At 39.6% G+C, this 15,657-nt stretch overlaps 1 protein-coding gene across 2 annotated transcripts in view; it reads right to left on the bottom strand.

Moving 5' to 3' along the window:
- The window catches only part of IPCEF1 (interaction protein for cytohesin exchange factors 1), a 202,401-nt gene that overhangs the window by 51,748 nt on the left and 134,996 nt on the right, over positions 1 to 15,657 (bottom strand). For both annotated transcript variants that reach the window (XM_025383396.1, XM_025383395.1), the window contains exons 6-9: positions 10,816 to 10,889; positions 9,261 to 9,332; positions 1,861 to 1,919; positions 417 to 502 (exon numbers count right to left, since the gene is read on the bottom strand). In XM_025383396.1, coding sequence (XP_025239181.1) covers positions 417 to 502; positions 1,861 to 1,919; positions 9,261 to 9,332; positions 10,816 to 10,889 — 291 coding nt within the window. The remainder of the gene's footprint in view (positions 1 to 416; positions 503 to 1,860; positions 1,920 to 9,260; positions 9,333 to 10,815; positions 10,890 to 15,657) is intronic.

Raw genomic sequence — 15,657 nt, 5'->3', positions numbered from 1 at the left:
CTCCTTTTTCCTTTCTGCTGTTTTTTCATCCTAAGTTCATTTTGCATTGCTATAGTACATGCACATAGGCAAGGCATTTAAATTCTTCCCGAGGAAAAGTAGGACATAAATAAACACTGTCAAACAAGTCTTTGCAAGCACCGGCCTATCACCTAGAAGCCCTTTGCGTCCTCATGAATCCTCTGAGTACGGTACATCTTTGGGTCACACACAAATAAACCAAGTTTATCATACCAGTGGGTTGCTATGGAGAAGGCTCAAAATCAGCACCCTGAAAATTGCACTTGCTCGTCGGCAGGTATCTTAATTTAGCCCATTCTAAAAATTTATTGGTCAAGCTACTTCCTACCCAATTGGAAGAAATGACATCCACGCATCTGATCGATGACCAACAGACTACTTATGTCGGTACATACCGAAGACTGAGTCTGGGAAGCGTGAGGAGGGGGTGGTGTCTCTGCAGCTATTTCAGGATCTTCCTGTTCACTTTCACTGTAACATTCTATAACAAAAATGAAAATGCTTAATGCTTTAACGCTGTCATCGCTTATTCCACAATGCAAGCAGAGGTTTATCTCCATCTGGCTATTGCAATTTTAATCCAATTCAGAAAGTTCATATCTAATGATATCCACCTGGTAACTACCTGGTGCAAAGGAATTACATAAGAGGTAGAAACAAATGGCCAGTTCGGGGCTCCTGAGCTCAAAGAGCATCCAATAAGCAGGAAGAAGACAAACAGTAGCTTGGGGAAAGTAAAATAATTCCTCAAAAGAGGTGTGAGTCATAATACCAACAGAGCACAAAATCAGTGGTAATTTTGATCACAGGAATCATAGTGAATTGAAACTGGCAGGATCACTAAATCATCAATGGTGCACAAATTGTGAAGGGAAGTCCCAGGCTAAGGGAGCAGGCTGGGCCAAGTATGTGGAGAACCCTACGGGATATGGCAGCAAACGAAGCTGGAAGGTGGTAGAGGCCATGTCATAGAAGGCCTTACATACCAGGACAAGGAGAAGTTTTGTGTGTAGTTTTGTACTAACTCACAATCTATAAATAGACAATGGGGGCTTATTTTATGGAAAAGAGGACCAAGAAAATGGTTAGGACACAACTGATTTCATGGGTATTGCATTGTACCCCTTTATTGTTTCAAATGAAGTTGCCACTTTCCCATTTCTAACTCACTCTAAGATTTTATGATTTTGTATCAGAAGATATAACTCCCTACTTCCAATTCCCAAGCCCTTTTGGGGTCTGAGCATTTCAGAAAGACTATGAGTTTGGTGGCCCTGGCAGCTAAATCCTCCCTCTTCTCAACACCAAGGTGCAATTGCATCATTAAGAATTAGACTCCTGTAGCTTTCGAACCCTGAAAGCTACCAACTGAGCTAAAAATATGGCCTGTGTCCCAATATGACCTTCAGGTTCCTAGTACAATCTTAGGGTAATTAGTCTCAGCACACATCTGATGGAAATATTAAAATATCAGGGAGGAAATAGTGGGATGAAAGTTATCTGACCAGACCATGACGAGATCATGTCTATGAGTAAGAATTCCACAAGTGGAGCAATTAAACATTTGCATCAGCGACTGTTTGAGATGTCATGAAGCCCACAGCTGCCAGAGTGTGGGTGAAGTGTGAAAAGCATTCATAGCCAGCATGGGAAGCTCTATTCCATGTTGGTGAGTCTGTGTGAATATGTCTGTCTCCACATATTTTCAGATCATTTTAAATGCCAAAGCATGTTTCCTCAGGATCAGACTATACATAGAACTTGACATTGTTTTTTCACCCTGTTTCAACCTATTCTAATATTCTTGCTAAATTTTCAGAAATTTAAAATAGAACATACCTTCATCCTTTGTAGTGGATTCCTGATGGATTACAGCCAATCCAAGTTTATTTAACCACCTAAAATAAAATAGAAAGCAAATGTTGACCAAAGAGATTAGCCCCCCACCCATTCACCTTCCCCCAAACTTTGTTATGAAATTAGGTGATGATTCTACCATCAGTCTGCACATTTCCAGAAACAGCATAAGTTTGTGCCATCGAAACCTAAGGCCTCTGGTTTCACAATACTTTCCATACTCAAGGTATCTTTTGTAAGGTAAGATGTGAGGTGGCCCATTACTTAGTTGGTTAATGATGGCAGCTAAATTAGGTATTCCAAATATGTGAACAAATACATCTTCTGTAATTGTGCATTTGAAATTTTTAGCAAGCATCAAATCCTTTATCACTGGATTTAGTAACTTGGCTATTAAAGTTACTGGGTGCTACTCTTAACAATGTCTTAATAATGTCAGTTTATTTTAGAAAAAATTTAGAAAAAGATCATCCATGTTTAATCCAGGAATATTTTTATGTCAATCAGTAAAAAAAATCTGGCTAGAATTTGACAGATATTTTTAAACTAGAAAAAATGTTAATTCCTTGAAGAATTTTATGTAACGTAAAAATTGAAAATGTCGTATTTACCATTTTACTGGCAATGAATTCCAATTAAACATCAATAACAAAAACAGAACGAGACAGAAACTCAAACTTGGCTTATCACTGCAGACCACTGTAGTTCCTTCTCAAGGGTTTACTTAGGAAGATATCTTGAAACACAAATTTTTTAAAGCTGGGACACAAAGTGTATCTATGACATATACTCCTAACTCTATAATCTTCCACTTACTGGGAAGATCTTGCTTATTTCTGTACTTATTTTGAGACAGTGAAAATCCGTGCTATGCATTTATCAATTCATCTATGCTTTTGATGTCTTCTAGTCTCACACTGGACCATGAAGAAGCCATGAACAATTCAGCATGCTACACTTGCACTAAGCCACAAATATTGCACCTTCCCACCTGTGTAACTGTCAGATAGTTAAGAATCCTTATGCAACCCTCAACCTGCCATGGTCTTGTTGTACCTGTTATTTTTTAACAGAAAATATATAATAAATTCAATGCCAGGCGCAGTGGCTCATGCCTCCCAGCACTTCAGGAGGCCAAGGCGGGCGGATCACCTGAGGTCGGAAGTTCAAGACCAGCCTGACCAACATGGAGAAACCCAGTCGCTACTTAAAAAAAATACAAAATTAGGTGGGTGTGGTGGCAGGTGCCTGTCATCTCACTACTCGGCAGTCTGAGGCAGGAGAATCGCTTGTACCCAGGAGGTGGAAGTTGCAATGAGCCAAGATCACACCATTGCACTCCAGCCTGGGCAGTAAGAGTGAAACTCCATCTCAATAAATAAATAAATAAATAAATAAACAAACAAACAAACAAACAAACAAAAAAAGGAGCTTCTAAAGAACAAAGATGAGCTCCAGCCTTTGTTAAGAAATCACCTTCAGCACCATAATAATCACAAACTCCTTAGTAGCCACTTAAAATTGGACCAGTAAAGAGCCCAGATGTGCAATAGGAACCCAAAAATGTGTATCAAGTCTCAATAGGATGATAGGCAAAATAAGGGAACAGAAATTTACAGGAAAAATCAAATAGCTAGACAACATGTGAAAAAAACTTTTCTCAGCCTCAATAGTATTTTGAGAATGCATACTCAAACACAGGAAAATATTTTCACCACTAGATTGGAAAAAAATTTAAAACATTATTGATTTCAAGTATTTAGCAGGAAATAGAAAAAGAAGCACTGTCACTTTTTATTGAATTGAACATGAAAACTGATACAGCCAATTCTGAGCAGGCAATTCAATGGTAATATTAAAAATTTAAATATCCATCCCCTTCACCCAACAATTCCAATCATTAATATCAATCCTACAAAAACGCACTTTCATATACACAAACAAATGTGGCAGAATGTTCACTGCCAACAAGGCTTGTAATGGCAAAAAGAAAAAACATTAATAAGAAAATGGATAAATTATTTATTCTATCAACACTGATTCTATCAATTTCCTGTTATAATGAAGCTAATGAGAGGACTAAGATGGGGGTAGGGGGTGTTGGTAATGACCTGGAAAATATATGAACAAATATATGTACAAATTCATCTTCTGTAATTGTGCCTTCGAAATTACAAATTTCCAAATTTGTAATGGAAATGTGTATAAAATGGAAAGCCCTAATATGCTCTTAACTGAGAAGATCAAGCATAGAACAGTATGTTTAGCCTGATCCACCGTACTTCAAAAACGATATATTTTTGTATGTCCATGAATTGGTATGCATAGAAAAGGGTCAGGAAGAATATAATCTTACTGTTAAAAGTGGATGGCTGGGCGCGGTGGCTCACACCTGTAATCCCAGCACTTTGGGAGGCTGAGGCCGGTGGATCATGAGGTCAGGACTTAGAGACCAGCCTGACCAACATGTTGAAACCCTGTCTCTACTAAAAAATACAAAAACTAGCCAGGCATGATGGCACGCACCTATAATCCCAGCTACTTGGGAGGCTGAGGCAGGAGAATTGCTTGAACCCGGGAGGCAGAGGTTGCAGTGAGCTGAGACTGCACCACCGCACTCCAGCCTGGGCAGCATAGTGAAACTCCATCGCAAAAAAAAAAAAAAAAAAGTGGATAACCATCTTCTTCCTCTAAGTGGCCTGAGGTGATCTGTGAAAATGATTTGCTATTCACTTGACCCAGAAAACCCCATAAAACCATGCAAATCAAGAGGTTCAAATCTTTGTGTTCACTTTAAGAACACCTGTGAAATTTCCTAGGCTATCAAAGGTATGCATATATGAAAAGCCACTAAGTTATCTGAAAGACGTCACTTTACAGAAACAATGTGTACCATTCCAACCTTCCAAGGGTGGAGTTGGTAGGTGTGCACAGGCCGAACAATAGGGCTGGACACAGGGCTGGTAGCCCAACAAGAATGCTCAATTTTTCCTGCACATGTTTACAAGTGCAGAGAGTAATGCTGAATTCAAGGGTTTAGATGTAGATTCTCTGGTCGTTAACATCCAGGTGAATGAAACACTCAAGATGGGCCACTGTACTTTCAGAGCTCATGGTCGGATGAATTTATATGTGAGCTCCCTCCGCCACATGGAGATGATCCTCGCTGGAAAGGAAGAAATTGTTCCTAAACCACAAGAGATGGCTGCATAAAAAAAAGTGTCCCATAAGAAACTGAAGAAACAAAAACTCACGGCACAAGCATCGATTCTGCAAAAAATAAATGCAAACGAAAGCAAAAAGAAAAAAAAGTGATTATCCCTAAGGAGAGTAGTTGAATTAGAAAGTGAGGTGAGGGTATAGGAAATCTTTTGCTTTGTCTAACAAGAATACATTTTATGTCTTATTAACTAAAATAAGCATTTAAAAGTTCATTTTTTAAAACTGACCAGGCAAAACACAACATATTTCATGGTTCACTTTTAAAAAACCATAATAACAATTTTTAGCTTATACGTTAGTTCACAATTGTGTAAGTTGATTCTCCCCCACCCCCAAAAACCATCTAAAAGTGAAATAGGCAAAATATTCTTTAAAGAGACAAAAAAAAAAATAGTTTTCACCTGAGTGTCTGAAATAAGAAAAGGCATTTCTAAGCTCCTTTCCCAAACATGGAAATCGAGCAAAATAGAAGACTGTTGACAATAAAGAAAATATTTTTCTCTGCCCTTACACAAAACGTATATCCTTTTCATTACAACCGTTAGTTACTTGCTGTGAAAAACTGGTGATGGTTTAGAATCTTGTTTGACTGTTTTCTTTCTAGGATCCACTGGCTTAGAGTACCTTCTTTGCTAAGAACTTTTTTTTTAAAACATCATGGCAGCAGGAAAATGTCTATCTGTGGCGAAGCAGATGGATGCACAAAAGGACTTATATTTACATAAAAGAAAATGACAGATGTTTCCTGGGAGTCTGTTGTATATTAATTTGACGTGAATGTGTGTGTTGGAGGAGAACAAGTGTTAAGAAATTGATGTACAAAACAAGAGCATTCTTCCCACAGTGTCTGAGAAAGGCAGCTCCCATCTTTGCTGAGAAACCAACTCTTTCATTACCCATAATTACTTACCCCTATACTTTTAAATTGAGACTCACTAGAACATGCAGAGCTTCTACTAAACTTAATTACATTTCCCTTCATCGTCCCTGAGAGAAATGTCACCATCCAGAAATGCAGTTGCCCAGGGAGAGGAACTTCTAAAACAAGGACTCATCACTCCAAACGCTACCCACTCCCTCCCCCACACCTCTCATCTTACCAAGTAATACCCAGATACATTATTTCCTGGCTTAAACCGGCTGCATCAGTAAGAAGGGACATTCTTCATGTGTTATTGCAAAGTAAATCTCTGTCATCTGCATAATCTTGTGGGAGAAGGGAGAAGTTGCATTGTTGGCTACTAGAAAAGTCGTTTTTAGAATAATGAAACTCTATGATGATATTATAAACATGAGAAATTATTATAGATTTCAGGCCCAGACAAAATGGACCATTTAGCCGGATGGACAATTTTCGAGTCTAACGGTCACTAAGAGATTCGAAAACGTGGAGTCCAGACACCTTAAGTTCAAATTTCAATTTGCATCTTGTTTGTCAGCTGGAAAGATAACCCCCAAAAGAATTTCAAATAAAATGAACAGATCTTCATAGCAGACTGGCGATAAGATCTTGACAATGGTAACTGTGAAAGACTTTGATTTCACAGCCAACAGGATGAAGTATATCTATCATATCTACCCATGCAACTCTACTTACCATTAGGTAGGTTTCTGCAAAGGGAGAACATACAATTGGAAGGTAAATAAACTGGAAATGTAAATAAACACTGGGATAGTGAGGAGGGGGATGTGGGATTTACAGAGCACACCTGCATAAAATACAGCCGATTCAGAAAAACATGGAAGGGTCTCACACTTTCATTGGTTTAAAAATGCACTTTACTGTGTAGGAGGAGAAATTCACTAGGTAACAAACAAAGCACTTAGAATCAATGGTTTCTCTGCTACTCTGTATCACTCACCTCTTGCTGGAGAGAGGAGAACTACTTGCAAGGAATCAGTCACAGAATGAGTGGGAAGGACAGGCCAGGGATGGAAGCTGGTGCTGCAAGGTGCTTTTAAAGAACAGCCAGGACAGCAGGAGGTATTGAGCAGGGGAGAGGCAGGCAGCACTGTTTCACTGCCATTCAAGACCAGAAAGGACCATTTGGGATGAACTGAGGCTCAGCGGCGGACTGACCTCACTATCACAGGGCTCCAAGTGCTAGTGGGCAAGACCTTGTGCCTTCCACATCCCACTTACACAGCAAGGGCTTTGCTAACCAACAGGATTTAGCAACTGATGCAAATAAAAAAAAATAAGTAAAGAGCTTTGTTGTGGAGATTTTAACATCCTCTCCATTCGTGTATCTGTTCTTATTTTTCTCAGATGCTTAAGAAAACCAAGGGGAGAAAAAAGCTAAAACTAGAAAAAGGGTAGAAACAAATTCTCTCTTTGTCCAAGTAAATCAAAGCTTTGTTTGGAAGACTCAACTGTCAGTTCCTTGCCTTGTTATTTCTAACACAGGGCTTCCCAACTTTCTACAGTACAAAACTATTCTATCCTCACCTGGAGGGTGATGCTGGGGAGGTGAAGATAGGGGACAGATGAGAATCCTTCTAGCTGGACAAAGCTACTGAAGGAGAGAGAGAGAGAGTGTGTGTGTTTGTGTGTGCGCGCGTGCGCGCGCGTGCGTGCCCATGCACATGTTTAGTGAAAGACAGTTGCTCTTTTCCTTCATGTTTCTAGAGCAAGAGAGCAAAGAGAACTACATAGGGCAGATAGGCAAGGAAATAATTATAGGTAAAACAGATTAAGCGTGAGCTCTATGAATGGAGGAATTATGTGTGGTTTTTTCATTGCCATTGCCCACCAACTGCTGCAATGGGGCACGTGGTAGGCGTTCCATAAACGTATTTTCAATTGGTCATTTGAAATAATAAAAGACACTAAGAATTCTGAAAATATGGCTAAATTAAATAGAATGCCTTCTGATACCTCCAGTCAGCACCTCAAATACAGCCTGATTCAAATAGCCATTGCTGACCAGGTGAGGTGGCTTACGCCTGTAGTTCCAGCACTTTGGGAGGCTGAGGTGGGTGGATCACTTGAGGTCAGGAGTTCGAGACCAGCCTGGCCAATATGGTGAAACCCTGTCTCCACCAAAAACACAAAAAATTAGCTGGGCGTGGTGATGCATGCCTGTAACTCGGGAGGCTGATGCAGGAGAATCACTCAGACTCAGGATGCAGAGGTTGCAGTGAGCCGAGATCACACCACTGCACTCCAGCCTGGGCAACAGCACAAGACTCTGTCTCAAAAATAAATAAATGAATGAATGAATAACAGCTATGGTGATCACACCTGACTGTGTGTAGAGCAGGTTGTACTCTGCACACAACCCACTTATTTTCACAGACCACCTGGCAAATGGAGCTAGGGATCTACAATTTTAAGTTCAATGTACTCTGAGCAAAGACATTTTGCAAAATGTTCGGGACAATACATGGAGAAGTGATAAATACATGAATCATCACGATAATCACACAGCATATATTAAATGCTATAGAGATATTTTGCATGTAGAATTCTGAAAGTTGCAAGATCAGTTACATAATACTTTCAAGCCTCTCTCCTTGTGATGCTGATTCTCCTTTTAACATGTTCTTTTAAGGCCGGGCACGGTGGCTCAAACCTGTAATCCCAGCACTTTGGGAGGCCGAGACTGGCGGATCACGAGGTCAGGAGATCGAGACCATCCTGGTTAACACGGTGAAACCCCGTCTCTACTAAAAAATACAAAAAACTAGCCGGCCGGGGTGGCGGACGCCTGTAGTCCCAGCTACTCGGGAGGCGGAGGCAGGAGAATGGCCTGAACCCGGGAGGCGGAGCTTGCAGTGAGCTGAGATCCGGCCACTGCACTCCAGCCTGGGTGACAGTGCGAGACTCCGTCTCAAAAAAAAAAAAAAAAAAAAAAAAAAAAAAAAAAAACATGTTCTTTTAATGACTTCTGTCTACTCCTTTCTCTACTTAGTGGTTCCCTGAGAGGAACTGTACAGCCTCTTCCTAAAATAGTCACTTGGATACGTGTAATTCTCCAAACTGTTTCCAAATACTAGAGAAGAACGAAGGTATTGTAAGTGCTAAATAAATTAATCCTTAAAGTAACAGAAATAAATAAAACAATAATTGACGTGAACATTTGATTAAAATTCCAACGCCTAACCAAAGTTAAGTATACTCCCATTAAGGATTGGGTTAACCAGTTTCCTCTACTTACACATTCATTTCCTGCACATTCTCAGCTGCAAAATAAAAGGTCTTGATCTGTGGATGGCTGATCTTAAAAGCACTTGAAGGAGGAAAAGCACAAACACATAAAAAATTAGTGTTTATAGTCAACAATGGGTCTGAAAGTAAATCAGTAAAATATAAGCTTCGTAAACTTGTCTGCTTTCTTCATAAATTTACAAAAACTAATTTGGTAATATTAAATACCTGTGTCTAGTCTCTAGTTCGTATAGGGAACTGAGAGTAAATTTTTTATGTCAGAATATCCAGAACATTTAAAATATATAGGCATATTCTTTTCCTCTCACTTGCTAACTGCTTTGCTATAAAGATACAATAAATTCAATTTTAAAGTGATAGAAATGTCACTTCAAAATACCCAGAACAACTACTTCAAGCAAGGTATTTCTTCACTTTCAATCAAATATGCAGAAGAATTTTTATAGGAAAATAATCAGGTATGGAACATCCACTCCGCAGCAACACATCAGAAATCTTATCCAAGGCACCCTTTGTTAATAAAGGAGAAATATGAAATAGACTTTAGTATAAAAGAAAAGTAGAAAACATTGAAGATAACAAACGAGAAGTGCTTCCACTTTAACCTTTAGGCAGGAAGTCCTGCAGCACAGCACTGGTCAGGGTTTTTGTAAATAGCCAGTCCTTTTCAAACCACAAGAATCAACACTGGACGTGTGCAACCATACCACAGAGGCAAAGACGTAAAGTTAACACCAGTTTACTAATCTTGTTAAAAGTACTCAATTGCTGCAACGGGTAACATAGGACAAAAAGGAAGGCCCCCTTCAGATAAGACTGGAAAAGATGTCAAAGGTAGAAGAAATAATAAGAAAAAGGTGAAAATGGTCACATATGCAAAATATAGCAGACTGCTATCATGGGAGGAGCACTTGAATGAAAGTCTAGGTACCTGGGTTTACAGCCAGCCCTCTCACAAGATCTAAGGAGGTCACAGACTCTTTGGGCTGTTTCCTTCTCAGGAAAACCAGGACCATGAGCTGGTGATTTTTTTTGGTCCCTGTCAGTTCTCAAATCTTTTGGATTTAAATTAGATCAGAGTGTCATCTCTAAGCTTAAGACATCTCAGAAAATTCAATTCCAAGGGTGCATCTAATTAACTCCATGAACTAAGAAAGAGAAACTGGTCTTGCTGGCATATCTGCAACTCGGGTGAGTCCTATTTAACTGCTTGTTCTTTTCTTTACTAGAACTGAAGCTTGACATCTGACCTCCCTGCCAGTCCTGGAGGGGTTTTATTCCATCACAGACACAGTCATCAGCAACAGTCCATGCCAAGGCTTCATGGGGGTTTTAAAATCCATCTGCTCCACAAAACAAAAATTCCAGAAAATGAGAGGTTAAATGCTTCTATTTCTATGTAGGGTGCCAACCCATAATGCTCCAAAATCTCAGACATTCCGATGTTACCTTCACTCACTTCTAAATCACCATATCACTTGGTGAACATTATGAAGAGATAGTATCCTGGCTCAGAGTTTTGTGGAAGATGAGAGACAACTTACTGCTTTTTCTTGCATTCGGATGCTCTTTCCACAGTGAAATCAGGCAGGTTGACAAATCCATCAGCTTTCTCTGCCTGAAACAAACACATACCACAAATAGGAATGAATGCATCAATCCTGGGGATTAGTGTATTGAGATACATGGAATAGGGATGGTATAGATGAAATGAGGGAGAATCAAGAGATAGCACCCTGAATCACCATGGAGGTGTCCCAGATACACAGTTCATGAGAAAAATTAATGTTCTCCTGATAAGCCACCCAGAATCTTTCCATGAGAAGTGACATGACATGACACAGCTTAGGGATGGTCACCATATGGCAGGCATAGGACCTGCCTCCATCTGCCTCCTGTCTCTGTGGAAAACATAGCTAACCAAACAGAGTCTTATGTCTGCTGAGCCCATCAGCATCCACAGCATCTTCTATTCCTACTACGCTAGTCAGCTAGCACATAGGAAGAAACCTAACTAGCATTCTTGATATATATGGTGCCCAGAGCCCTGACTTTGGAGTTAGCAAATCTGCACTCCTATCATGGATGGACCACTTACTGGTTGTTATGACTTAAATGAGCTCAGATAAACAAAACCGCTAACAGTCACTCAACACACATTATTTCCCCTCCCAAGTCTGTAGACAGGGCCTTGGGGATTAAATCACAGAGCTACATCTTTCAGAACCTCAGTCCCATCGTTGATTCCTGGGGATTCTTTCTACAAAGAAAAGACTGTAGAAGACAATTACATTTATGAGGACATAGCATAAATGTCACTTTACATCAGCAAAAACATGTATAGGAAATATAATCACTGTCCCACCTCTCTAAGAATTTGTTAATCTGTGTTTTACAAATAAAGTTTAACTGAGCCACGATGAAGCTAGATTGTTTGTCACCCATAGAATTCAAATCTTCTTGCATCTACACTGATGTCTCTGAGTAGAGAAATAGAATCCACAAGATTAAACGTAAATGAGTCTGTGGTTACTGGGAGATGAGTAAAAATGGATTTTGAAAATACAATCTTAATTTTACAAGTCGGCTAGCTATTAAGTTAGTGTCATGGGTGCTTTTAGTTTACTTGATCATTCTGCTCTTTCCTTTATTGTCAACTAGAGTGCAATTTGCATTCTTTTCTTCGGAAAAATTAAACGGTGAAGCATCCAACCCTATGCCCATCTTCTCTCTCTTATGTGACTCAACTCATCTAAATTCTTCACCTGGAATGCCTTCTTCTTATAAGATTCAAAACTCAAGGCTGGGTGCCGTGGCTCATGCCTCTAATTCCAGCACTTTGGGAGTCTGAGACGGGTGGATCACTAGAGGTAAGGTGTTCAAGATCAGCCCAGTCAACATGGTGAAACCCTGTCTCTACTAAAAATACAAAAAAAAAAAAAAAAAATTTAGCTGGTCATGGTGGTGGGCACCTGCAATTTCAGCTACTTGGGAAGCTGAGGCAGGAGGTTAGCTTGAACCTGGGAGGTAGAGGTTGCAGTGAGCCAAGATCGCGCCACTGCACTCCACTGTCGACAACAGAGTGGGACTCTGTCTTAAAAAAAAAAAAAAAAAAAAAAATCAAAACTTAATTCTAATGGATACTCTCTTCTTTAAATATTATTTATGCATATGTGTGTATACAGAATGAATATGTTTTCATTCATATGTATATTATATATATGCAGCTTCTCTCTTGACAGGCTGCTTAATTACTGGATGCTGATTCTCAAAGAGAATATAAGGTATTCAGAGAATACAGACTAAGTCAACTTTCTGTACAATGCACAGTGCTTCCTGTGGATTCTCAATCAACCTTACAAAAAAGTATAGTTTTGAAAAACGACGTTAGGTCCCGTCAATTCCACTTTTAGATCTACAAACTGAGTATCCCTTATTTGAAATGCTTGGGACTGTCAGTGTTTTATATTTCAGAATTTTGCTGATTTGGGGATATTTGCATGTACAAACAAATCAAGCATCCCAAATCTGAAAATCCAAAACCCAATGAATACTCCCTTTGAGCATCATGTTGGTGCTCAAAAACTTTCAGATTTTGGAACATTTTGGATTGGATTTTTGGATTACGGATGCTCAAATGTATGCCCAAAGGAATTGAAAAATGGTACTCAAATACATGTGCAGCCCTGTTCACAAAGCACTCACAACAGCCAAAAGGTAGAAACAGCCCAAATGCCCATTAACAGATAAATGGATAAATTAATTGTGCTGTATCTATACAATGGAATATTATTCAGCCTTAAAAAAGAATAAAGTACTAATACATGCTATGTGGATGAATCTCGAAAACCTTGTGTTAAGTGAAAGAAACGAGACACAAAAGCTCATCTCTCATATGATTCAATTTATAGGAAATATCCAGAAGTGGAAATCCAGAGAGACGGAACATAGTTAATTGGTAGCTACCCAGGGCCTAGGCAGTAGGAAATAGGGAGCAACTGCTCAGTGGGTAAGGGGTTTCCTTTTGGGGTGATGAAAATGTTTGGAATCTAGATAGATGAGGAGGTTGCACGATGTTGTGAATGTATTAAATGCCACTGAATTGCTCACTTTAAAGTAGTTAATGTTAGGTTGTATGACTTTCATCTCAATTTTAAGAATCTATGTTAGGGTAAGGCGTTTTTATGTAAATTTCCATAATTAATTTAGAAAGAAAAAAATCACTTAGACTCAGCATTTGTTTCTACTTCCTCCTACCATTCATTTCCATATGTTCCAGAGAAACCGTAGAGACCAAAACTCCGCCCGTGTTGCTAAATCCCTTCTACTGTTTTCAGTCCTCACTTAATTGAACTCTAAGTGGCGCTGTAGCTGCTGTCTCCCTCTGGAGCCACCCTCCTGTTGTGGCCTTTTTGACAGCACATTACTGCTGCTCCCCTTTTTTCTCTAACTATGCCTTCTTCTCTTTCAGGGGTCTTGTTCTCCTGTCTATTTCTTAAATGTCAGAGTTCCCTAGAGTTCTGTCCACAGACTTATCTTTTTGTTCCAAAACTCTCTATGGATGATCATACACACCCTCATGGCTTCATCTGTCATCACTGTACACACATATCCAAAACCCATACCTTGTATCACCACTGTCTACATATATCCAAAATCCATATCTCAAACTGGGATTCAATCCAGGAACTCCTGTCCCAGATTTCCAGTTGCCTAGTAAGCCTATTCCCATGGGCCCCGCAAGAGTAACAAATCCAAAATCAAACTCATTATCTTACTTCGTAAAATGCCTATTCCTTTCTCCTGTGTTCTCTACTTCAGTGAACAATATCACTTTCTAGCCAGTTGCCGAAACAGGACATCTGAGAGATATCCCCAACTCTTCCATTCCCTTCTGGGTGCCCGTGCACGTAAACTCAAAGTTGTATTGTTGCTGCATCTGCTCACGGGTCTTCAATCCATCCATTACCTACTGCCTCCTTCAACTTACCCTTAATGTTTTGTTGAATGACTACAAAAGTCTCCTAAACTATTCTCCTTCTCTGTAATTCTGCCCTTTCATCAAATTTAGTGTCCAAATCACAGTCAGAGTCACAGCAAATCTTTACATCATGAGCATTCTTCATGGCACTGTTCTGATTAAATACCCTGCATGGTGTCCAGTTGCCCTCGGGTCAACTCTAAATGCCTCGGCAGAGGATTTAGACCCTTTATAATCAAGCCCTGATTAGTTCCACAATTTCACCTCTCCCCCTCCCCCACTTAGCCAAAGACAAACAGAAAAATCAAAAACAAAGGAAAAACAATACTTCTGGCCAGGCGCAGTGGCTCACGCCTGTAATCCCAGCACTTTAGGAGGCCAAGGTGGGCAGATCACCTGAGGTTAGGAGTTTGAGACTCGCTTGGCCAACATGGTGAAACTCCATCTCTACTAAAAATTGCAAAAAGTAGCCACGTATGGTGGCGGATGCCTGTAATCCCGGCTACTTAGGAGGCTGAGGCTGAGGCAGGAGAATCGCTTGAACCAGGAGGCGGAAGTTGCAGTGAGCCGAGATCACGCCACTGCACTCCAGCCTGGGCAACAGAGCAAAACTCTGTCTCGAAACAAAAAAAAAACAATTAAAAAATAAAATAATAAAAAAAGAAAAAACAATAGTTCCATGGAGCTGAATTAGAATCAGCACCCAATTTATGGCATGATTAGTTTCTAGAAAACTCATTTTCAGTACAATAAATCTATCTCAATACACAAATCAATCAACAAAAGTGTAACATACCCACATACACTTTTAGTGATATTTTTATTCATCTAAAAATAAAATTGGCCAGGCTCAGTGGCTCACGCCTGTAAGGAGGCCAAGGTGGAAGGATCACTTGAGCCCAAGAGTTCAAGACCAGCCTGGGCAACATGGTGAAATCCCATCTCTGAAAAGATATAAAAATTAGCCGAGCATGGTGGCACATGCCTGTATTCCCAGCTACTTGAGAGGCTGAGGTGGGAGAATCACCTGAGCCCAGAGGTCGAGGCTATCATGGGTTGTGATCACACCACTGCACTCCAGCCTGGGTGACAGAGTTAGAATGTGTCTAAAAAAAAAATTAATTAACTAATTAAATTTAATCAATGTAAATTAATTACATTTAATCAATGTAAAAAATAAATGGTAAATCTTCATTTGGGTGGATTCCTTTTCTGCATAAGTGAAACAGCTGAGATTCCCTTAAATAGGAGCCTAAATAAGTTTGGGTGAAAACATCTTAGTGTTTCCCCAGGAAATTATCACTTTAAAAGCAGAAGCTTTTTTTTTTTGTACTCTGAAGACAGTTGAGTTATATTCAAAATCACGGATAATTTGTTTCAAAAATGGTCCCTGCTTATTTGACTT

The sequence above is a fragment of the Theropithecus gelada genome, chromosome 4, assembly GCF_003255815.1.
Source record: "Theropithecus gelada isolate Dixy chromosome 4, Tgel_1.0, whole genome shotgun sequence".
NCBI lineage: Eukaryota > Metazoa > Chordata > Mammalia > Primates > Cercopithecidae > Theropithecus > Theropithecus gelada.
Note: the sequence above shows the minus strand (reverse complement) of the source record. Positions and strands in the feature narration are given on the sequence as shown.